Source organism: Prunus mume, linkage group LG2 (assembly GCF_029339155.1).
Source record: "Prunus mume cultivar Tortuosa linkage group LG2, ASM2933915v1, whole genome shotgun sequence".
Classification (NCBI taxonomy): Eukaryota; Viridiplantae; Streptophyta; class Magnoliopsida; order Rosales; family Rosaceae; genus Prunus; species Prunus mume.
In genome coordinates, this window is record NC_142699.1 from 11921147 (window position 1) to 11944293 (window position 23147).

A 23147-nucleotide genomic window follows, 5' to 3' on the forward strand; every position below is an offset into this window, starting at 1 on the left:
GTAATTGTTATTATTGTTAATAGACTGCCAAAGTTTAGATCGAATATTACTAGACCAAATGGCGATGGATAAAAAGCTTTAATATAATCCTTTTACCATACAACAAGAGATAAATGAACCCGTAATTGTTAAAATAATTTACGTATTATTGTATGATAAAATTTTCCCTTATAATTATTTGTACTTTCAACTTCCAACTCCCAATAATACACAATAAAAATATTATAAAACAAAAGGAAATCAAATTACTTGTAATTTTTTTAAGTGTATTCAATTACGATTTTAAAAGAGTTCAATGGAGTTATAAAGTTTATAGAGTTCAATATATTTCAATTGATTTCTATCAACTCCGCATAGAATTTGATTGATTTTAATGGTATTTGTTAAAGTTTTATCATGGATTTTAAAGAGTTGATTAAAGTTCTAAAATGTTATTTTCTTTTTTTCCCCTTTTTCTTTTAGCACTTGAGCTATTGCTTTTGTTGCCATCAACAATATCTTTATGGTTTCATGATAATGTTTCTCTAATTCTTCATCATCCATTTTTTTTCTTCTTTTTTTTCCTCGGATTCTTCTTTTCATAGTACGGCGTCTACTTCTTCCATCTTCATTAATGACCAAAAAAGAAAAGAAAAAAGAAATGCACATATAACATTGTAAACAACTAATAAAGAAAGAAAAGGCCGAAAAAAAAAGAAGAAGAAGAAGAAAGGATGCCTGTATATCGATAAAGAAGGCTATAACATAATATAATGTACAAAAACAAATAAAAATTAACATCAACCAAAATAAAAGAAGGAAAAGTATAAAAAATAATTGGGATGCTATTTTACATTGATATATGATGTACAATAACAACAAATATTCAAAGAGAAGAGATTGGAGCTTTTATTTGTAACAGCAACAACTACCATTGGGAAAAAGAGAAACACACGTTGAAAGACTATCGATATTGAGAATATATGATATATGATGATGATGTACAACGACTATTGGAAGACTATTGATGAGAGATCATACATATATAAAAGCGTAGTAGAAAAAGAGGAAATTTTTTACCTCTATTTCACAAGCACAAGTTCAAAGACTGGAAAACGTAAAGCACTTTCAAAGTTTCTAGGGTTTACATAAAATTTGTTAAGGCACTTTGTATTTATACTTGCTACTTTAAATTCTAATGAAATTGGACAACTCATTATTTACTTCAAAATAAATGATTTTTTGAATACACATAAACTTTGTTTGACTTCTAAAAAATTATAATTGAATACATCTAGATTTTGATGTATTTTTTTAAAATCAATTAAATACACCCAAATTTGTACAAACCCTTTTAAAATATTAATTGAATACACATGAATTTTAAAATTCTTTTAAAATCTTAATTGAGTACACCCTCAATAATATGTGATAATAAAATATAAAAAAACATAAAAACTTAGAATAATAGTGAAGCACCAGTCAACCTGGGGTTCAATACGCACAGCTAAAGCAAGAACAATCACGTGGCACAAGTTAGAAATCCAACCAAACGCATCGTATTGTACAGCTGTGACATACTTGTCGTTGTGACTTGTGGAGCCCTATAAAAAGTATGGAGGCGTTTTCGAAAAAGCAAAATGGGAGAGAATTTTTTTAAAAGAAACTAAAATGAACAAAATTACCTTTATTTATTTTTGATTTCATAAGAAATCCTTTATATTTATATGTATTTAATTTGAAAGTTAAGAAATTTTTCTGTCTTTTTTGAAAAAATTTTGATTTTTTCTAAAAATAAAATTTTTTTTATGACTAAAACCTAAATTTACTTTAAAGTGAACATGCCCTGCCAACACACATATCGTGGCACCGTTGCAACAACATATAACCGTTCAAAAAAGGCAAAGAGCCAGCGAAGAGCCAGAGACTCGAGAGAAGAGAGTGTATGTGTGCGTGTGCGAGAGAGACGCATCAAGAAAAAAGCCAATACAGACAGACACAGAGTGAGAAACAGAGAGACGCATCAATAAAAAAGCCAATACAGAGAGACACATAGTGAGAAACAGAGAGACGCGTCGTCGTTTCGTCCTCTTGTAGTCTCTGAGAGCTTCGATCGAGTTCGCATTTTCGGAGGAGAAATGGCGGATCAGTACTTGCTTGGATGGATCTTGGCCTCTGTTCTGGGCCTCGTGGCGCTGTACAGAACGCTGGTGAAGAGGAACGACGATCGTCGCAGCGCTTTGGTGGAGAAGAGAAGCGAGTGCGTGAAGAGCGTCATGGTCTCGAATGGAGAATGCAGATCTACTGACGGCGATGTCGACGTTATAATCGTCGGAGCAGGCGTCGCCGGCGCCGCTCTGGCTCACACTCTCGGCAAGGTGAGAGAATATGCTTCGTTTGAGCCTCTGAGTTTCATTTTCTCGGCAAACAAACACATTTGTTTTCATTTCTTGTTGATTTGAATCAGAATGGTATTCCGATTGCTGTGTGCGATGAGGCACACGCGCTTGAATTCTTTTGAAAAGCTTAAAAATAAAAAGCAGACGCTCTTGATTTAATATAAAATTAAGGTTAATTACAAACACAGTGACACACAAGCACGAGCACCATGTACACCTACATATTATACAGAATAACTCTAATAACCTTCTGAATTAAGCTTTAACAAGTAAACAAACCTGCTTAAATGTCATCTAGGTAGCTTACACCTTTATGACTTAATCTGACATCATCTCTGATAATCATGCTAGAATATGAACAAAGATCATGGTTTCAATTTGCTGTTATGGTCTCTAATAATTTTATAGTTTTCGAAGAGGTTGTTGCATCACTTGCATAGTTACTGTCAAAACTTTATATATGAACTTATTGCCTGTAGATGCTGGTAAGATCTTTGGTAAAATTGTAAGTGGTTGCCTAGTTAAAATACATATGATCAATGACTATGTGTTTAATTTTAATTGATAATACTAAGACCTTTTGATTGGATCAAGTGTGCTGTTAAAGTCTAGTTCGTACAGGTAGAGGTACAAATCTAAAGGAATATATCTTTCTGCAATCTTTTATATTTGTTGTTTAGATTATTGTTTCAAACATTACGTTTGAATAACTACTATATGTCCTGTATTGTCTACCAGCTAGGACTGGGGATTGTAAAGGACAGAATGCGTTGCTGTCAAAAGTATATTCCTTATATATGAAGAGTCTAATACGACATACTATTCCCACCAAAAAGAATGTAGACTAAGTAATCCATCTGTTACCAACTACCACTAAGTCCTGTAATTACAAGGGCCTGCACTTCTGTGAGGTTTTGTCTTACTGACCAGATTCAAGCTTACAACGTTGATCATGGATTGAAATTAAGCTTTGATGTACTTTGCAGCCTAATTTTCAAGCTCATATTCGTGCCTGACTTTTAATTTTTAATTTTTTACATTGTATCCATACTTTTTTCAATAACAAAAAACAAACATCAAAGCTGAAGACGCCCTAAGGGAGATGGCAATTGCTTAGTTTTCTTTTATCTGGTTTGCTTCTAGTGCAAGTTATTTCTTTTGGAAATTGATGAACTTACTTTGGACTGTAGGATGGACGTCGAGTTCATGTGATTGAACGAGACTTGCAAGAGCCAGACCGAATTGTTGGTGAACTACTACAACCTGGAGGCTACCTCAAATTAATTGAGCTGGGACTAGAAGGTAGTCTCATTCAAACTTTTTAACCATGGAGATGTATATGTTTATGCAGCAAGTTTCTGTTTCATAGTGAATTAGTTGGAATTGATTAACTGAATTACAGCAGAAATCATTAGTTAATGGACTTTGAATTATATCTTGACTGCAGATTGTGTGGAGGAAATTGATGCTCAGCGGGTGTTTGGCTATGCCCTTTTCAAGGACGGGAAAAATACCAGACTCTCTTACCCCTTGGAGAAATTTCACTCAGATGTGTCTGGAAGGAGCTTCCACAATGGCCGTTTCATACAGAGGATGCGGGAGAAGGCTGCAACTCTTCCCAAGTATGCATTTTCTCCCTTGGTTGATACAAATCAAATGTTGGTTTCCTTTATACTGTTTGTTTCTGCCTGTTGACTCAGTGGCGAGTTTCACGTGCTATTGTTTAATATATTTCATTTCTTTGGAGACTTTCTATTCACTTGTAGTTATGCTTTCCCTTTTCTTTTATTTTCTTTAGCGTGCAATTGGAGCAAGGAACAGTTACTTCTCTGCTTGAAGAAAATGGAACAATTAAAGGTGTGCAATACAAGAATAAGACTGGCCAAGAGATGACAGCATATGCACCTCTTACTATTGTTTGTGATGGCTGTTTCTCCAACTTGCGTCGCTCTCTTTGTGATCCTAAGGTGAGGTTTGGATATATAGCATTATATTTTTCTGCAAAGTAACTAAAAACATATGTGACATTCAACTTTCTTTGTTAATGCCTAGAGCTGTCATCAACTTCTTTTTATTAATTTTGTTTTCTGCAGGTGGATGTGCCTTCTTGTTTTGTTGGGTTAATCCTGGAGAACTGTGATCTTCCGCATGCAAATCACGGACATGTTATATTAGCGGACCCTTCTCCTATTTTGTTCTATCAAATCAGTAGTACAGAGGTTCGCTGTCTGGTTGATGTACCTGGACAAAAAGTTCCTTCCATTTCAAATGGTGAAATGGCAAAGTATTTGAAGGCTGTGGTGGCTCCTCAGGTACCGTACATATATATATGCTTTTTATGACTTTATTGAACTTTTTTTTCTTCTCTGCATCTCTATTTACCCATTAAATCCAGGATTTGGTTTCATGTTTTCTCTGCACTTCAATTGCAGATTCCCCCTCAACTTTATGATGCCTTCATAGTTGCAGTTGACAAGGGTACCATAAGGACAATGCCCAACAGAAGCATGCCAGCCGCTCCCTATCCTACTCCTGGAGCACTATTGATGGGAGATGCATTCAACATGCGCCACCCTCTAACAGGGGGAGGAATGACCGTGGCATTGTCTGATATTGTTGTGCTGCAGAATCTTCTCAGGCCTTTGACCAACCTAAATGATGCATCCACACTGTCGAAGTATCTTGAATCGTTTTACACTCTGCGCAAGGTAAGTTATATTAATATGTTGGTGTTTTAAAACACGAAGTTCTGCGCTATCTAAATTCTAACTCCGAGTCTATATAATCCTTCGATTTTTAGCCAGTGGCATCCACTATAAATACATTGGCAGGGGCCCTTTACAAGGTCTTTTCTTCTTCACCTGATCAAGCGAGGAAGGAAATGCGCCAGGCTTGCTTCGATTACCTAAGTCTCGGGGGTGTATTCTCTAATGGACCAGTATCTCTACTCTCGGGACTCAACCCTCGCCCGTTGAGTTTGGTTCTCCATTTCTTCGCTGTTGCAGTATACGGTGTTGGTCGACTGTTGCTGCCATTTCCATCGCCTAAACGCGCCTGGATTGGAGCCAGATTAATTTCCGTGAGTATAAATTGGTTGTATTTTCTCTTCTTCACACTAGTGAGATGCTTATATGATTTCTGACCAGACAAGTTTCTCTGCTGCAGAGTGCCTCGGGAATCATATTCCCCATAATTAAGGCCGAAGGAGTTAGACAAATGTTTTTTCCCGCTACTGTTCCAGCATATTACAGAGCACCTGTCTCAAGTGAGAAGCAAATGAAAAAGACTGAAGATAGCATAAATTGAAGGTTTTGAGAAAACCGTGCTGCCGGCAGAGGCTCCGGTTTGGACTGCCACCCGCCATTCCTTGTGCGAAGTTGAAGGGGGAGGGTGGTGAATGCGAAAAACAGAGATTTGTTGTAGTAACCGCAGATTTTGTTTTCTAGGACTCGTTCTTTCTATGTGTTTATTCCTTCATTTTTTTTTTCAAGTACATAATTGAAAGAAAAAAACTTCTAATGTCCTCCATAGTTTATTTATTTGTTTATTTTATTTAAGGATCAAATTCAACCCGTAGAAAAAAGATAAAAAAGCAAAGAACATCCACATGGTAAACAAAGTAAATTCAACTGAATTATTTTTCAGTTAATCACACTCAAATAAAAGAACTCAATTAATTATATACATCACATAATTTTTGGAAAATTGTTAAAACAATATATTACAAAGCCTATGCATGCATAGTCGCAAGTTCTCCAAAATCCAAATACAAATCCCGCCTTTACTTTATGTGGGTATAAAAAAAAATCACCAATTATTGCCATATGATATACAACATCAAGAACGAACTTTCAAATTCTTTATCAAGAGGCTAAGATTAATCTACTCAGAATTATGTTCTTGCTGTTAACTAATAATGCAAAGAAAAGGTGGAAGTGCCCTGTTGAATACTGCACAACCCTGCACCCTTCAACGTCTCAAAAATCGCAGGCTGTATCAGCCGGTTCACAGATTCATGTTTCCCCTCTCTTTCTTTATGGCCTCGTAGGACGTCATTACCTCTTTAAACTTTGCTTCAGCAGCCTCTGCAACAAAAGACAAGCATTGAACTTCAACGCAAAGCAATGGCATCAGCTAACAAAATTCGGTAATGGCCAAGAATACCCCACCTTTATTATCTTGGTTTTGATCTGGGTGAAATTGCTTTGCCTTGGTCCTAAACGCTGTCTGCAAGAATAAAACAAGTTTAAGAACACAAAAGAAATGACTCAGTTACTCTATGAAACTCTTTAATTGATTAGACTCTAGTAACAGCTGCTGGAACTTCAATACAGCGCGCATATCAGAACTACAAGTTTTTGTTGTGGTTTGAACCTATGATCTCTTTTGTTATATTTGACACGAAGTTATAGCAGGTCCATCATAATCTCCGCCACAAAAAAAACGTCATGAGGTACAGCCAACATCCAATTACAGTCATAAAATTAATAGGGGAAAATACAGAGGACAAAATCTATTAGCTCTTAACACTGTTAACAGTACGTCAAAACACAGGGAATACCTTAATCTCAGCATCCGTGTAAGGGGCCTTTCTAAACCTGTTCAAAAAAGAAGAGAAGTGAAAATGTCAAGTTTATGTTATTGTTTACGTTATTGATGAGATTGGGGAATCATGCAAATACATGTCTGACAGATCTGATCCTCTGAACATGGGACGGAATTGCAAAGTGAATCCAGCATTACATCTTAAAATGATATAAACTCAACTTGGTACATCAGCCAGATATTGACTATCAACAATGCACAGAAAAGGAGATCTATGCATGATACCAACTTTACCTGTCAAGGCCTAATATTGAGTAGTGATGCGATAATAAATAGCTTGCATTTTCCCTAGGAGTCTCCCTGTAGTTATTCCTCCGGTCTTTGAAGGATGTATCAGTTTTCCAATACCAATCTTCTCGCTGGAAATGTTGATGGTATGCACCTTGACCATTTTCCCTCCAGCTCTCATAGCTGCTTTTGTATTTGTTCCTCTCTCTATTGAACACACTTTGCATACGCCTAATACGTTCCTACAGATGACAATCATGATTTTTAAAAAAAAACAACCCTTTGAGTCATCTTAGGGATGCTTTCTTTGTTATAAAGAGAGAGAGAGAGAGAGAGAGAGAGAGAGAGAGAGAGAGAGAGAGAGAGAGTTGACATTTTAAGGCAAGCACTAAGAACTACTCTAACATTGGAGTTGACAATATTAATTCTAAGCTCAGCAGGTTTTCAGGATGCAATGTGATGACTTGTGTATGCCTTTTGCATTTAGAGATATACAATAAAAAAAAAGTTCGAGTAAAGGCAACACAGCAATTGGCTAAAAAACAGCACTCTGAGAGTTTTACAATAATGGCAATTTGGCGGAAGATTTCAGTATTACAAATAAATAAATAAAACATTAACAGAGTTTTACAATCAACGTTTGCTTGATTAACAGATAGTTGCCGAGAAGTAAATCTGAAAACCAAAATAGAAATTAGAATGAAAACTCACCACTCTCTCCAGTTCTTCCTCATACTCCTCTTGCATGCGACGATTATATTTTTTCCATGCTTCCTCCTGAAAGGATGTCCGGAATGAACTACCGCTTCCTCCTTTCCACGATGATTGTGATCTGAACAACTTTTTCCATGCAATAAAAAACATGATCAGCTCCAGTAAGAACTACAAACTAACCCACATATTAACTTTTATTTAAGAAGAAGAAAAGAAAAGAACAGGATTACTTTCTAATTAAGCACTTTTAACTACATTAACCATGGTCTCTTAAACTTCATCTCAAGCATAGAACTTTCGGTTCACAAATAACAAAAGGCTTCGAATTTACAAAATGGCAGACAAACCCATTATTTATACGAAATCTACCTGAGTATAGACCCAATCAACAGTCCTACGAAGCTGTGAAACCTGCCAAATTCCCACACAATTCTCAATTCTCAATTCCTATTGGCCTCACACTCGTACAAGAAGGAAGATGAAGATAATTGAACTTACCGCGAGAGTTGTGGCGGTGGCGCCAATTAGACCAAACACCAGAATTCCCCAAAGCTTCATGTCTTCCTCTCTCTCCTGGTAGGGTCTGTTTGGCGGCGTCCACGGGCCATTCTTATTCCTATTCCGATTACCATCGTCGTCGCTCATTTTCCCGCAAAGTCACAAGCTTTAGCTATCGAATTCAACAATTGTTACTGTAAATGTTCGCGAAACCCAACAACCATGGCTAGGGTTTTTCCTGTTCAAAAGAAAAAAAAAAGGAGGACTTTTATGAATTGTATTTCCTCACAGAGTCGCTTACACCGCCTTGGAATACGACTCTCTCTCAAATTCTCAGTGGAAATGGAGTTGGAGACACATCTGAGCAGAGAAACCGATCTCCAATCTTGGCGATGTGGGCTTGTGTGATTTGTGGGCCGTAGGCTCATGGGCCCAATCGGCCCAAACCAATTAGATTTTGGAACCAAAAAAAGAATAACCGAGCCATCGTCTTCAACTCCCAACTCATAGCACAGAGACTCACTGAGTCAGCAGCAGGCAAATCCGATCCAATGTGGGTTCTTTAACGCCTCTTTTTCTGGTAATTTCGTTAACAGATGTGTTTGGCAAATGCAATTTTAATTAATTAGTTAGTGATTAATGAATTAATTATGGCAGAGATACATATAAAACAGCAAAGTCCGAAAAGCCATGTCTCGGAGGCCAGTGAATGTGAATTTGAACCCGTCTCGGCGATTTGGGGACAATGGAGGCTCTTTACTCTCAGGCTCTGCCTATTCTAAGTCGAGGTCTTCTCCGATCTTATCAGTCGCACTTATCGCCGTGGTAATTAATTTACATTCAATTTCCTTTTATTTTATTTTATTTTAATTTGTGGGCTGAAGAAATAATGTTGGGATCATTTGCATAATGGTAATGATGAATTTTCAGGGAGCATTGCTTCTTCTTGCCTATTCATACAACGGCGGCAGAGGTTGGTAGCCGTTTGCTTTTATTTTGATTTTACATATCGATTTGTCTTGCTTAATGCGTAATGAATTTGACTTCATTTCATAATATTTTTATTTTTTGGTCTGATAGATATTGTTCATGTTATGTATTTGTGACTGCATGTAGGTGGAGGTGGTAGCATCGTTAAAGGGGTTGTTAGCAGGGTTGAAGGTATATTTTGTATATGCTCTGTATATTTCTTAAATTATTTATTTATTTATACCTTTGTACCAGACCATGGCACAAAACTTTTTTTTTTTGGGAGTAAATTGCAACAAATGGTCTTTTGCATTAAAGACAATATGTATCTTCTTGTGTGAAAATGTTTAAAACCGTCGCAACACTAGCAATTATGTTTTGGTTTGTGAAATTTAATCCCAGTTTCTAGCTTTGGAAAATGGTATGAGTTGACAAGCAGCTGGCGATTTAATTCATGTATTCATAATTTTGCTATATTTTTGCTGTTCTATGAACTTGTTTTTAAGTCACCTCATATGAAGATTTTAGCTGCAGGTTACTCATGCACAGCGGAGGTCCAACGAGCAATTCCTGTTTTGAAGAAAGCATATGGTGACAGCATGCATAAGGTTTTGCACGTTGGCCCTGATACTTGTGCAGTGGTTTCTACATTGCTGAGTGAGGAAGAAACTGAAGCATGGGGTGTGGAACCTTATGATGTAGAGGATGCTGGTAGAAGCTGTAAAGCTCTTGTGCGCAAAGACATAGTTCGTGTTGTTGATATCAAGCATCTGCTTCCATACAGGGAAAAGTCGTTTTCTATTGTACTTGTTTCAGATGCGTTGGATTATTTGTCGGATAAATACCTCAACAAGACCCTCCCGGATCTGGCAAGGGTATCAGTTGATGGTCTTGTGGTCTTTACTGGTAAGATCTTATGTCTACTTGTTAAATACATTTATGTATTTTGCGTTTCGTTATACATTTATAGGCTGCGCTTCTATCCTTGAGGTTCTTTTACCTGATTATGGTCACATCATTTGCAATTCTATGCCCCTCATTGATGGCCAACCTCTACTGAACTATTGATGTTCAAATCCGTATAAGCCTGATTTCATATGTTTATGGAGTCGTCATCTTACAGCGAAGGTCCTTAGTTTGGATTTGGAGATCTGTAACCTGTCTTCTTTTGTAACAACTTGTGAGCAGGTCGAATCTAGGAAGGTGACAAAAGTATTTTCTTTTCATTTTGATAAAATGTGCCTGTTTGGGTGCCGTATAGTCCACCTGGTTTTGCCTCTTACTATTTTGAAGATCTATTTCTGGTTCTTCGAGAAGATTTTGTCTTCTTTCATATCAGGAACAGAGTATTTTATTTGTGCCAAGTAGCAATACAAAATCCACATCTTAGTGGGAGAAATTTACGAATCTGTCAGCCTAATGAGATGTTTGATATCTTCCATATAGGCTATCCTCGTAAGCAGAGAGCTAAAGCTGCTGAGGTCTCCAAATTTGGGAAGGCGGTAAGTAACTGCTGCACTTAGGATACTCTAGTTTCCTTTATGTTTGCTTGTTCAGTTGTTCTTCGAACCTTGAACATGTCAAAAGGATAAAACATTTTATGTTCATTGTCCATGTCTTTATACCCTTCTGCCTTCTAATGTTTCTTTTTATTTCGTCGTTCTACCTTGTCTTTGATTTTTCATTTTGTTATTGGGGGTTTACATAATTGTTTTCATTCACTGCATAACTGACATATTGAAGTGTTTTCTTTCCGAAGGCTAAATTGAGGAGCACATCCTGGTGGTCTAAGTATTTTGGTCAGATTAGTTTAGAAGAGAACGAAGATGCCGCCATGAAGTTTAAACTGGCCGCAACAAAGATGTCATATGTCTCAAACTGCCAAGTTTTTCACCTCAAGTCATTCAATTGACATCTTGACATATATCTTGAAGCTGCTCGGTACAGTAACAAACTTTTTTAGGAATCTTTACCCCTATCCGTCTAACCTTATTTTTTCATGTGTTTATTCTTTCATTGAATTTGTTTTGGGAAGTGAAGCCTGAATCAGTGCTCAGATGTGTCGGCTAAATTAGTTTTTCTTGAGCGAATTCTTTGATGTAATTTGAGATGGAGGTTTGCAGGTTCTTATTTCCTCCCCAGTTTTTTCAATATGAATTGAATTTAGGATTTCATCTATTCTGAATTGTCAAAAAGAAGAGAGCAACACACCATATTATTATTTTTCAGATTTTTATATTCATGATTCACTTTTGTAATATAGGTAATAGTGATGTTAGTCAAAGAATTTATTAGCTTAATATTAATATTAATCCATTTCTTAGCTTAGAACTAAGTAAAGGGTGGCCAAACATCTCAAGTTATTATTTGCATTATTTATTTATTTTATCCAAGTTTAAAATTTTGATTGATAGGGTAGGGCAATATGGACTTGTAACTCAAGTGGTTAAGAGTAATTATCTATGCACCCGAGATTCTTTGATTGAATCACCCCCGACAATACTTTCAAAGAGAAAATATCATGTCATTTGTTGGCTGTGTCTAACAATTATTTCTCCTTTGAGAAATGGGGTAGGGTGGGCGGCTGGGATATCCTCATCCCATCCACTAAATCAAGTCCATTATGTTGTACCAAAAAAACAAAACAAAAGCACATGAACAACATCATAGTTGTGTTGTTGTAGACGGTACTGGAAGAAAAAAAGGTTCATCTTCTTCCAAGCTGTTGTGGTAATGGAGTTCAAGGATAAGATAGCAGATTTAGTGGGAGACATAAAGCCTGCATGATGCAAAAAGCTCCATCCCATTAAAAAGACCTAGGCTTAGCTTAGGTGTCGCACGGACAATTTCCATCCTATTTTTGCTTTGCTTGGGTTGGCCCTATCAAATGTGTTATTGCATTTAAAGGGGTTCTTGTTCCCCCTTGGCACATCCGATAAAATTGGAGATAAGATGACATGCTCCAAACTCTTTTGTACGAGAAAAAAATGGGGTCCTTGGGCTTTGATGTGAAATGAGTGGATTTTGGACCTACGATTAGGTGTCCAACGTGAGAAAAATTTGTCCTGACTGTTTCTATAATAGGGTACCATTGGGTTATATTTGAGAGATTGAACCGTTAACATATCCTAAATCTATTTCTAATCTATTTTCCTACACTCCCTCGCTACTTGAGCTAACTTGATGGGCTTTTCAATGGTAGGATATTCTCTATCAAAATGCATTTTCTTCAAGAAATAAAAGTTTTCATCAAACTCGAACACGTGTCATTTTTTAATTAAATATCTTATTTTGCATTATCTTCAATTATGTCAAGATGGATCTAGGAAACTTATTTAAGTTGTTCTGAGACCCAATTTATATTGATGATTGATGTTGTATAATGAAGGCCTGAAGTCTGTAGGTTGGTTGTTGGATATGTATGACTTGTATATTGTGCGTGTTGAATATTTGAGATTATATTTGTTTATACTATATCTGACCAGCCAATCAGAACGTGATATGTGAAACAATCCACAAAGGGAGCGCATATAGCTCGGCAAAGCATTTTGACCCATGAAATACCATCGGTAGGTGATGAGCCTTCGGCAACCCATCCTGCAAAGCACTCCAAAAGAATGCGCCTCGCTAGTAATTTCTCAGAAGAACATGTGGCACCCTATCGGGCAATGCTCAGAGTCCTACATCAAAATCTTACTCAGGACACACACCCTCTGAAGTCTATAGAAAGGGGCACAAGTTCCCCAAACGAGATAATTGTTACATTTGGCTACTTAGCCATTACTCTGTCTATATCACTGTTCACTTTGTCCTCAAAAGCTAACTATAGCATCGAAGAGTTTTCGACCGGTGCCCAAGGACCCATCATTCATTATTTGCTTTGTAGATCACGTCCTCTGCTGAAGAACCCATGAGGCCAAAGACGACATCATCTCTATGTTGGGCCCGAAAGTGTTCGACCATTTTTATGCACCAACAATATTTATAATTATTTTTAACAAAACAAAACAAACCTGAATACATCTTGTTACTTAACGCGTGATGCCGAAATTTTTCTCGATCCGATCTTGTCCCGACTCCTAATTTGAAAATGCCACCTTTCCATTCCTCACCTGGACTGGCATCAAACTCTCTTCCTCACGTGAACATACATCACATGTTGAAGAGCCGTAAAATAAGACAGCACGCATGGGTCGGCCGGCATAGTTTCTGCATCATTAATTATGGTGAAGAATTAGGGCTTGCCCATGACTGGAAATCTTTGACTTGAGAGGACCAAGTGTGCATGTATTGCCTGCTGCAACATCTTGTCATCTCCTAAATAAATCGAATCGAATGAACCTCCGGGTGTTAATCCGTGTTTGATATGTTGATGCGACAACAAGACAGTGTTATTAAAAGCTACAACGTTTGAGTGTTGGAGTCTCCAAAGTGGCCTTGGAATAGCATAATAATTCTGGCAATTTTTACAGTCTCGTAGCTTCTTCTCTAAGTAAATTTTCCCATTTGGGTTATTGAGAGTACCTCATGCCATGTGGCCTCGCAACAAGAAAAGCCTGCAAAATAATTTAAGATGGTCAGGTCAAAAAGCATGGTATTATTTTCTTGCTTTGTTGCAGAAGCAGAACTCCAATACGGTACAAAACTCTGCAACGAAGGACAAAAGTAACAACATAGAAATGCTATCTCATTGGACTTCGTATTAAACTTTTTGACTTCGAACTCCTCATATATATACGGCTCGATTGTCTTTTTTAATTGAGTCACATCCAAGAGCTTACCTATTAGCTGGCCTTCACTTCTTTTCTTCTTCACTCTCCCTTTACACACAAACACAAACACAAACACAAACGTTTATAGTACGTGGCATGACAATACATACAAAACTGAGTACTTTCCAACCAAACACATGTCGTATATACGTCCAAGAGCCCAGCTAATCAATTATGTGTTACGCACGGTACAAGTATACGTGACCTCTAGTTTCCAGTCAATCGATGACCTCACTCTTTGCTATCAACATCTTCATGCTATATATTTCACATCTAAAGTGATCATCATTCAATTTTTGTTGTAGTAGCTCCAAATCTATGAATGTTACTGAAGAAAACATTGTGTGTATACGTACTTTTGTTACCGGTACCGGTCTTTTCATGTATATGCATACTAATTGGTAGACCTAACGGCACGGAAGTCTAGCTATAAAGATCTAACAAAGAAATTAAGGGAAGATGAATATATATATATATATATATATGTGCATGAGGACATTATACGGCGTAACGTGGGATGGGAGCCATGTTGGGGTCTTTTCGAGTCCTTAAAGTCATGCAAATGATCAGAGTGTGGCTAGGGGAACCTCCACATTTGCTCATTGTGGTTTCCACATGGCGATCATGGTTTTCAGCCGAATGACCTATTATCATCTTCTCGTACTACAAAACCGCGTGCGCAACCCTTCCCCCCCCTCTCTCTCTCTCTCTCTCTCTCTCTCTCTCTCTCTCTCTCTCTCTCTCTCTCTCACATATCATATACCTACATTAGCAACCGGCTCCACAGTCTCTCCGTTTGAAACATTTCATCAAACACCTTTATCTGTTCCCACCTTTAGAAGAAAAAAAAACCAATGAATGCAATTAGACTTTTGGGCTAAATTAATAGGAAACACTTTCTTGCGCCCCCACTTGCCACAACATGGTTATGCTATTGTACACCCATAAACATGGGTTCTACAATACATATATTAGATATTTAACTTATTTTCCACATTTATGCTTAAACATTCAGGAAATATTATGGATTAATAATCACTCTTTTTATTGCGTGGAGTGGGAAACCTCTCTTGATACACATACAAATATTCTATAATACGACCCGTCTGAAATATTATCCTTTTATTCCACTCACACATAAATTACACACATTAAACAAAAAAGGAATAAAAAAAAAAAAGTTCATCACTTTTTTGGGTTACAAACACTTTTCAAGACACATGGGCTTCCACTATATAATTAAAGTCCAAAACAATATCATATTGAAAGCATATATTCCACTCAGCTTATACAAATACTAAATTAGGTTAAACCATTATCCCTTCAAATTTGGATGAACATTTTGCTTGAACAAAACAAGAAAGATAAACAAGTGGCACAATGTATGTCCATAGACTCAGCTGTGTGGTCTGGAGGGAGCCATGCATATGCAGTACTAGTTATGAGAGCTAGCTACTAACTTCTGCTTATCCAAAACTTTAAGATGTGCAATCCTAAAGAAGTACGATATTCATAGAAAGAGTATATCCACAATGAAGAAAAAAGTTGGTTTTGATTCCTCAATGCAATTTCACAATTGGATGAATCTTCTTATGTAGGGCTCTTGCGTACTCATTTGGCCAATGCTTTTTGTTTTGTTTTGCTTATTTTGATGCTTCTTTCCCCATTATTAGCTCAACTGATTGAAATTGAGCAGAGTGACTTCCATTAATAAATAATTTTGAATTGGAATAGGAAGAATGAAGGAAGTTGAGGCTTCACCCGAAAAATAAATTCGTGATGAGATAGTAGTAGAGCATCATATAGGCAAATAATAACTTTGTTGAAAACGTTCAACTGGAAATTCCAGAAGGTATGTAATAATTTCGAAACACATCAGCAACTCACTCACTGCATATTTATATCTATAAAAAAAAAACAGGCCTCAAATAGTCAAACTGATATCTCTGGCGTGTGAAGTGAGAGCACGACTTGACTCGCACCCAACAAAAAAAAAGAAGAAAAAGAAGACGATTAAAGCACAATTAATTTCCTACAGTCCCATCTCACCAGCCATTTTTAAGGTTTTTGGCATATTACAAAACCGCGTTAATTCATCACCGGTTCATTTTCAGGCAGCTCATCATGATGGTTACCAATTGGCAAAATATAATATGTATATATACTTCCTCTTCATGAATAATTGAATATTAAAACTGCAAGGTCAAGTTCTAGATTATTATTTTTCTAAGACAGAATCCGTGGGAAATAATTGCAGCCTGAATGCCAAGGAATCCAGAACAAATCTTGCAATTGAGCTGTCCCTCACTCTATAACGCGTGTGATTATGTTAAACAAGACAACTATGCATCGTGAAATGGGTGGATAATACCACACACCAACTCCTTTCCGTCACTGCTTAAGCACTGCACTATATTATTTCTTAAACATTATATAGACTTAGGGAGATTTTGTTGTTGTTGACAAACTAGGGTTTTGCATTTCACCAAAGATAACATGTTAATTATCATGTGGTTTCACTCATAAGGCATGTGTGTTCTTATCTTCTCAATTTCACAGAACTACAAGATCGCCCCTTTCCTCAACATTGAAAATGTGTTGCAATATGGCTCCGCCGTTAACTTAACCGTTAAAAAAAGTGATAAGTTGTCAATTTCGGAGCACACTTTTTTGCTTTAGAGCATCTCCAAGGGAGATGTCAAATGTAAAATGTTAAATTTGAATTTGATGGCTTATGTGGTAACTTGACATTTTGAAAAAAATTCATGTAGGATTTGACTACTCGGTTGGAGCAATTTTAACATTTAATTTTTGTCATTTCATGTCCATGTGGCAATTTGACATATCGGTCGGAGATGTTTAGGGTGTGAAATATATGAATGATTAGTTTTGTTAACCAAGAGGTTATATAGTAAGTGGGCACGTGTTAACTAAATCCTCTATACATTATGAGTCGTTTTGAGAGGTCAATCCTTAAAACCAATCAGCATGCAGTGGCAGCAAGCTCTATAATTTAGGGATTTAGTTGAGAGGAGGATAAGATCACTTCAGTTGGTTTCTAAGAAACTCATCGAAAATGAAGGGCAAAATTTCTTTTGTTTAAAAGTAATTTTAAACTGAAAGGGGGAGGAGACAGAGAGAAAATGGCCGACAGAATTTGAGGGTTAAATGGGACCCATTTGGAGTTTGGACAAAGTCGAAGCCCCTGCACTTCTGTGGAGATTCTCATAGCTCATTTAGCCATGGACCACCCGGGGTCCGATTTGAAATCCGGACACGTGGCAGCAGCCCACAACCATAAACTAAGTAGCATTTTGTGCACCTAATATGTGTGCACCATGGACCACCTAAAGCGTCGTCCCAACCTTAGAACTGGTTATATGGAACTGGAATATGGACAATGGGTGGGGAAGCTTGCAGCGTGAGCTCTCCCAATCCCGGAAATAATAACAAAGAGGAGCTCACAAGCAAAGTCTCAAATGTGCCCAAAATTGGATTGCTTGATTTTGACGGTTTCCTGGGTTACCATGATTGACTAGAACTACTCGGACGAACACACTAAATAATATCTCCATTGTTTTCCAGGTTACAAAATCACTCCATTTTTATTAGTTAATCCAAATTACATTAATTGTTCAACGGGGTTACATTTAATAACAAATTAAACAAAAATTAAAAACTTGGTTAATTCAAAGTCGATGACTCAAAAGACATTCGTGTACTTGAAATGGAGATGTTCGCTTTCAGGCCAAAAGGGATGACGTTGGCCTGTCGGTGCTTCACTGGAAGTCAGAATTGAGTGCCTTCTCTTGGACATCCAATACAATACCCTATCCGCACCTAAAAACATTTAATAAAAAAAAAAAAAAGTTTAATATTAATTAAGGGAACAATAACATATGTCAAAACTAATTGCCGCCAAAAATCCTTGCGTATATATTCATTTTCCTTTTCCTTTTCATTTGTTTTGTATAAGTATGTTTTTTTTGTTTATCAAATGTGGAATCAAAGCATGGATACAAGGATTTTAATGGCTCACAATTAAGTTGAATTTATAATATACAGACAGCTTTTGTTGAGGAATCCCTCAAATATGAGGGACACTAGTCTTGTAGGGCTCATTTCGCTTTTTTTCACTAATCCAAACCGTCTATTTTGTAGATATTCATTCAAAGATCATCTCTACAAAAAATTACTTGAATCCGATATCATTTGACCATTCAATTAAATTATTAAAATTTAAGTACTTTTTTGAAGCACCATATTCATTGATTTTGTTGGTCTCAATTAGATGTCTTAATGATTTTCAATCTGTCTGTTTAATATATATATATATATATATATTCTTTAGGGTATCCTACGTTTGAATTAGTGAAATACAATATAGAGTAAGCCCAACAAAAGTGTCTATCAAATAAGCTCATTTGAGATATCCATCAATGGAAGTTCTATATATATATTTGTATCTATTATTGGTAAAAATATATAAAATGGAATCAAAACCTAAATATGAATATTACCGTCATATGTAAGAATCTATGTCTATATCTCGGAAGCAGCACTTGTGCTATAAGACACCTAGCTAGCTGTACTGTACTTAATATAATTAATTCAAATTAATTAGGTAAGTACGTGTGCAAAATTTTAATAACGATGACGATATCCGTAAAGCAACTAGTTAATGAAAAAAGACTGGTACTTTTATTGTTATAACAATTATTGTTAAGATGAGCCAAAAAGAACATATAATTGTTAATGATCTTAATTATAATACGTAAGCAGCTCCAACGGAGTTTCTCTCTGGTCAAAATATCGGCACCGTCAATTCATTATTCATACTGTTGTTCCCTCATCTCCCGCTCGAGCAAGCCATGATGAGGCCCCCTCTCTTCTCTCTATATATATGCATGCAAATGCTCCATTTTCCACAACTTCTCTAGCTTGCTCGCTCTCTCTCTCTAGCTTTCTCTCTCTCTCTAGCTCTCTCTCTCTCTCTCTCTCAATAAAATTTTCAATCTCCAAAAGCACTAAATTAGTAGCCAAGGAATTCACTAGGGCTAGCTTGAAAATGTTGTCGAAAAAAGCAAGTTGCGACTCACACGGGCAAGACTCCTCCTACTTCCTAGGGTGGCAAGAGTATGAGAAGAACCCTTATGATCCGGTTCAAAATCCAAACGGCATCATTCAGATGGGACTTGCAGAGAATCAAGTAAGCAGCATGAAATTTTAGCTAGCTATACTTTCTGTGTCAAATAAAATATTTATGTCACATCTGGTGACGTGGCCATGCCTCAAGTCAGCAGCACAATGAAGCAAAATAATAATAATATAATGTGATTAGATGGTTGTTGAACAAGTGATCACAAATCTAAGTTGGTTGGTGATTTTGAGTGCGTGTGCATGGTCTTTAATTACATGTGTATTATTTTTTTATTGTTCTTAATTATTAATTAGTGTCATAATATTTTTAGACATTCTCAGTCTCTTACGCAATTCCACTTCCAGTAGTGGCTGACATTGATTTACACAACACGTACGTATATTTCTCCTCGCAGCTTTCGTTTGACTTGGTTGAGTCATGGCTTGCAAGCAACCCGGACGCACTTGAGCTGAAAAGAAATGGAGGATCCGTTTTCAGAGAGCTGGCTCTCTTTCAAGACTATCACGGCTTCCCTGATTTCAAAAATGTAATATTAAATTCTTATCTCTTTTATAAGTATTTATACACTCACATTCTTTATAAAAAATGGTGACTAATATTCACTGGTATATATATATATATGTATGTACAGGAGCTGGTAGAGTTCATGGCGGAAATGAGGGGTAACAGAGTAAAATTCGATCCAAACAAGCTCGTGCTCACGGCTGGTTCAACTTCTGCAAATGAGACTCTCATGTTTTGCCTTGCTGAGCCCGGCGAAGCGTTCCTCCTTCCCACTCCATACTACCCAGGGTACGTATGCGTGAGTTATATATAATATTTCCCTCGCAACACTCGAGAACTTTTATATGAGCTAGTTATATATAATCTCTTTCTCATAACACGCATATGGGAAACTCACTACATAATAGTGAGTCTTACATGCATATATAACCGGCGTTTACAATACTTTTTCCACACGTTTAACTTCTTAATCAGTTTTTAATACTTAATTAAGTTTGCATATTAAACTTAAACTTAGTTTTTGTTATTAATTAATCACTTTTATTGGCAGGTTTGATAGAGATCTTAAGTGGCGTACCGGAGTTGAAATTGTTCCCATTCAATGCACAAGTGAAAATGGCTTCAAAATCACTGCGCCTGCATTGGAGGAGGCCTATCAACGAGCCCAAGAATTCAATCTAAAAGTCAAAGGGGTGCTGGTCACAAATCCCTCAAACCCTTTAGGCACAACAATGACAACACTCGAGCTTAACCACCTCATAGACTTTGCTCTTGCAAAAGAAATCCACATAATAAGCGACGAAATATACTCAGGAACAGTCTTCAACTCTCCTAGTTTCGTAAGCATCATGGAAGCCGTAACCGGACGAAACCTAGAAGACACTGAACTATGGAACCGGGTCCACATAGTGTACAGCCTCTCTAAGGATCTTGGCCTGCCCGGGTTTCGGGTAGGCATGATATACTCAAACAATCAAACAGTTGTGTCCGCAGCCACAAAGATGTCAAGCTTTGGACTTGTCTCTTCACAAACTCAATACATGCTCTCCCAAATGCTCAAAGACAAGAAATTCACAGCCAATTACTTGAAGGAGAACCAAAAGAGGCTTAGAAAAAGAAGGCAGATGTTTGTTTGTGGGCTGAAAGGAGCAGGGATTAGGTGTTTGAAAAGCAATGCTGGGTTGTTTTGTTGGGTGGACATGAGGCACCTTTTGAAGTCTAACACTTTTGAAGCTGAAAAGGAGCTTTGGATGAAAGTGGTTTGTGAATTTGGGCTCAACATCTCTCCTGGGTCGTCTTGCCATTGCTCTGAACCGGGTTGGTTCAGAATGTGCTTTGCAAACATGTCCGAGGACACACTCGAGGTTGCAATGCAACGTGTCAAGGCCCTTGTGGAGCCCACCATGGTTCACCAATCGGTGGTCTCTAAATCAACTTGGTTGCAGACCAAGTGGGTTTTTCAATTGGCTTCATATGATCGTGAACCAGACCGTTAATTAGCCAGTCCTAGGTAATTAACTCCCAAGTGAAATGTTGAATATATTTGTTTTGCTCATGAAGCCTGGCTAAGCCAGAGATTAAGTATGTTTCATCACCAGAAAATGTAGTCAAAATATTGTATTTATTCATTGTGTTTCTTCTTCTACTTTATTTGTATTGATTGAAGCTACTTTATTTCGTGTGTTGTACAATTGTCAGTTTAAGAATTTTCGAGATTGTAAAGCAACGTATTGAAGGCCTTGCAGTTTGGGCTGGACTGCTCTAGTTGCTCGACTGGTAAAAGACAGCCCAGGGAAACGGCGGTGGATATGACCCAATTGGGCGGGTCAGCAGCATTACTTGTACCTGGATAATATGTTACGTACTTGGATAGTTGGATTGTCTGCCACGTGGCTTTACCTTTCACCCGTGCAATTTTTTTTATACAAGTGATACTAGCGTAGGTAGGGGATATCAGATCTAGAACTTCAAGTGAAAAAGGCGAATATTCTTAACCAATTGAGTTATAAGCTTTTTCACACTCCACAAATTTTTGAGAGAGACTGAACTAAAGGTGATTTGCGCTGAGAGACAAAGCTTTACTTCTTTTTCATTTCTTTTTTTTTTGTATAATGCGAAAAGCTTTGGTTGTTTGTTCCCATCAAAATCATCTTCTAATTCCGACCATTATATTATTGCTAGCTGTAAACAAAAGCGAAGAGAGAGGGAGACTGCTAGATGACGAACAAGGCCCTCTTTAGGAAAGAAAGCTTCCAATGGTATTCCCAAGCAGTAAAAGTGAATCAAATTTTTTTCTTTCCGGAATTGCTTCACCACATAAAATTATACACAAAAAGAAAAACGATAAGCAAAACCCACCACCTCAATCAATTCCAACCCAAAATCCCAAATTTCTCACAAGAACACTCCGGCGACAGCGTCCGGTGATTGGATTGGGTAGTGGGTGGCTGTCGAAGTTGGGGACAAGGGTGGCCTTGACCTTGAGAGTGTGCAAGTGGTGCCACCGCATAGGGTCTCTGATTTTTTAGGGCCCCAGAAATTTTTTATGTATATAATAATAAATGTTATATATATATACCAAGCAAGCAAATTTTGGACACAAAGACATTTCTATTGTATTGGTTTGCATAGCCTCAACTTCCATTCAGGGCGCAACTTCAAAATCTGCTTGTGTAGATCATAGTTTTAGTTATTTTTGGTTTTTTTTTTGTAACAACAATTAATAATCATAATAATTAAAAAGGCAAACACGTTATTTTCTGTAAGTAATAATCATCACCAATATCTCTCCTTGGCTCTCTTTTTTAATCCTTTGACAAATTTTTTTTTTCAATTTCAAGGATTTCAACATAAAAAATCGACCAAAAAAATTGATAAATGTCACTCAAAAGCAAATAGTCATATTTAAATCTAAATTCAAATTCAAGTATGTATCTAAATTTCAATTTATATATACTAAATACTTACTTCATTATCATGTTGCACTGTGCACCTAAGTTCGATTCACGTAAAAGACAATCTTGAGGCAACCCAATATAATACTCCCCCATTTCCCTCCCTATCGAATGACAAAAATAAAATAAAAAAGATCAAATTGCAAAAAGTAGAATAAAAATTATAGTCGAAAATTTATTACGTACAGGGCCAGTAAATCTATTCAAAAAAACAAAGTCATATGCAAATGTGACCTAGCTAGCAACAAAACCACCATAATGACAATTAGGGTCAAATTAAAATTTTGGTTTGTTTTTTTGAAACTTATTGTTTTCGTTGAAAGATAAAAACAGCTATGTTGTCTGTCAATCACATATTGTTGCA

The 23147-nt window shown here is 36.9% G+C and overlaps 4 protein-coding genes across 6 annotated transcripts; 3 read left to right on the forward strand and 1 right to left on the reverse strand.

Moving 5' to 3' along the window:
- The first annotated feature begins 1839 nt into the window (after window positions 1-1839).
- LOC103320605 (squalene monooxygenase SE1-like) lies at window positions 1840-5901 on the forward strand. Its single transcript, XM_008222314.3, has 8 exons — window positions 1840-2357; window positions 3569-3680; window positions 3826-4000; window positions 4177-4345; window positions 4472-4690; window positions 4811-5086; window positions 5179-5457; window positions 5544-5901. Exons 1-8 carry the CDS (start codon window positions 2118-2120, stop codon window positions 5682-5684), a joined length of 1611 nt encoding a protein of 536 aa, XP_008220536.2. The 5' UTR covers window positions 1840-2117; the 3' UTR covers window positions 5685-5901.
- A 137-nt stretch (window positions 5902-6038) lies between these two features.
- Window positions 6039-8773, reverse strand: LOC103320505 (Chaperone DnaJ-domain superfamily protein). 2 transcript variants are annotated; one of them, XM_008222191.3, is made up of 7 exons: window positions 8424-8773; window positions 8295-8336; window positions 7923-8051; window positions 7218-7453; window positions 6940-6976; window positions 6548-6605; window positions 6039-6463 (listed from the first exon to the last, which is right to left on the reverse strand). In XM_008222191.3, exons 1-7 carry the CDS (start codon window positions 8568-8570, stop codon window positions 6384-6386), a joined length of 729 nt encoding a protein of 242 aa, XP_008220413.2. In that variant the 5' UTR covers window positions 8571-8773; the 3' UTR covers window positions 6039-6383. The 2 variants fall into 2 exon arrangements, with proteins under 2 accessions (XP_008220413.2, XP_008220414.2); XM_008222192.2 differs by lacking the exon at window positions 8295-8336 and having other exon boundaries at window positions 8424-8721.
- A 95-nt stretch (window positions 8774-8868) lies between these two features.
- On the forward strand, window positions 8869-11570 carry LOC103320506 (putative pectin methylesterase CGR3). 2 transcript variants are annotated; one of them, XM_089045259.1, is made up of 7 exons: window positions 8869-9003; window positions 9081-9248; window positions 9354-9396; window positions 9540-9584; window positions 9921-10298; window positions 10839-10894; window positions 11152-11570. In XM_089045259.1, exons 2-7 carry the CDS (start codon window positions 9114-9116, stop codon window positions 11302-11304), a joined length of 810 nt encoding a protein of 269 aa, XP_088901385.1. In that variant the 5' UTR covers window positions 8869-9003; window positions 9081-9113; the 3' UTR covers window positions 11305-11570. The 2 variants fall into 2 exon arrangements, with proteins under 2 accessions (XP_088901385.1, XP_008220415.2); XM_008222193.3 differs by having other exon boundaries at window positions 9927-10298.
- A 7608-nt stretch (window positions 11571-19178) lies between these two features.
- On the forward strand, window positions 19179-21886 carry ACS11 (1-aminocyclopropane-1-carboxylate synthase 11). Its single transcript, XM_008222194.2, has 4 exons — window positions 19179-19373; window positions 19720-19851; window positions 19957-20117; window positions 20380-21886. Exons 1-4 carry the CDS (start codon window positions 19233-19235, stop codon window positions 21323-21325), a joined length of 1380 nt encoding a protein of 459 aa, XP_008220416.2. The 5' UTR covers window positions 19179-19232; the 3' UTR covers window positions 21326-21886.
- The last annotated feature ends 1261 nt before the right edge of the window (window positions 21887-23147 follow it).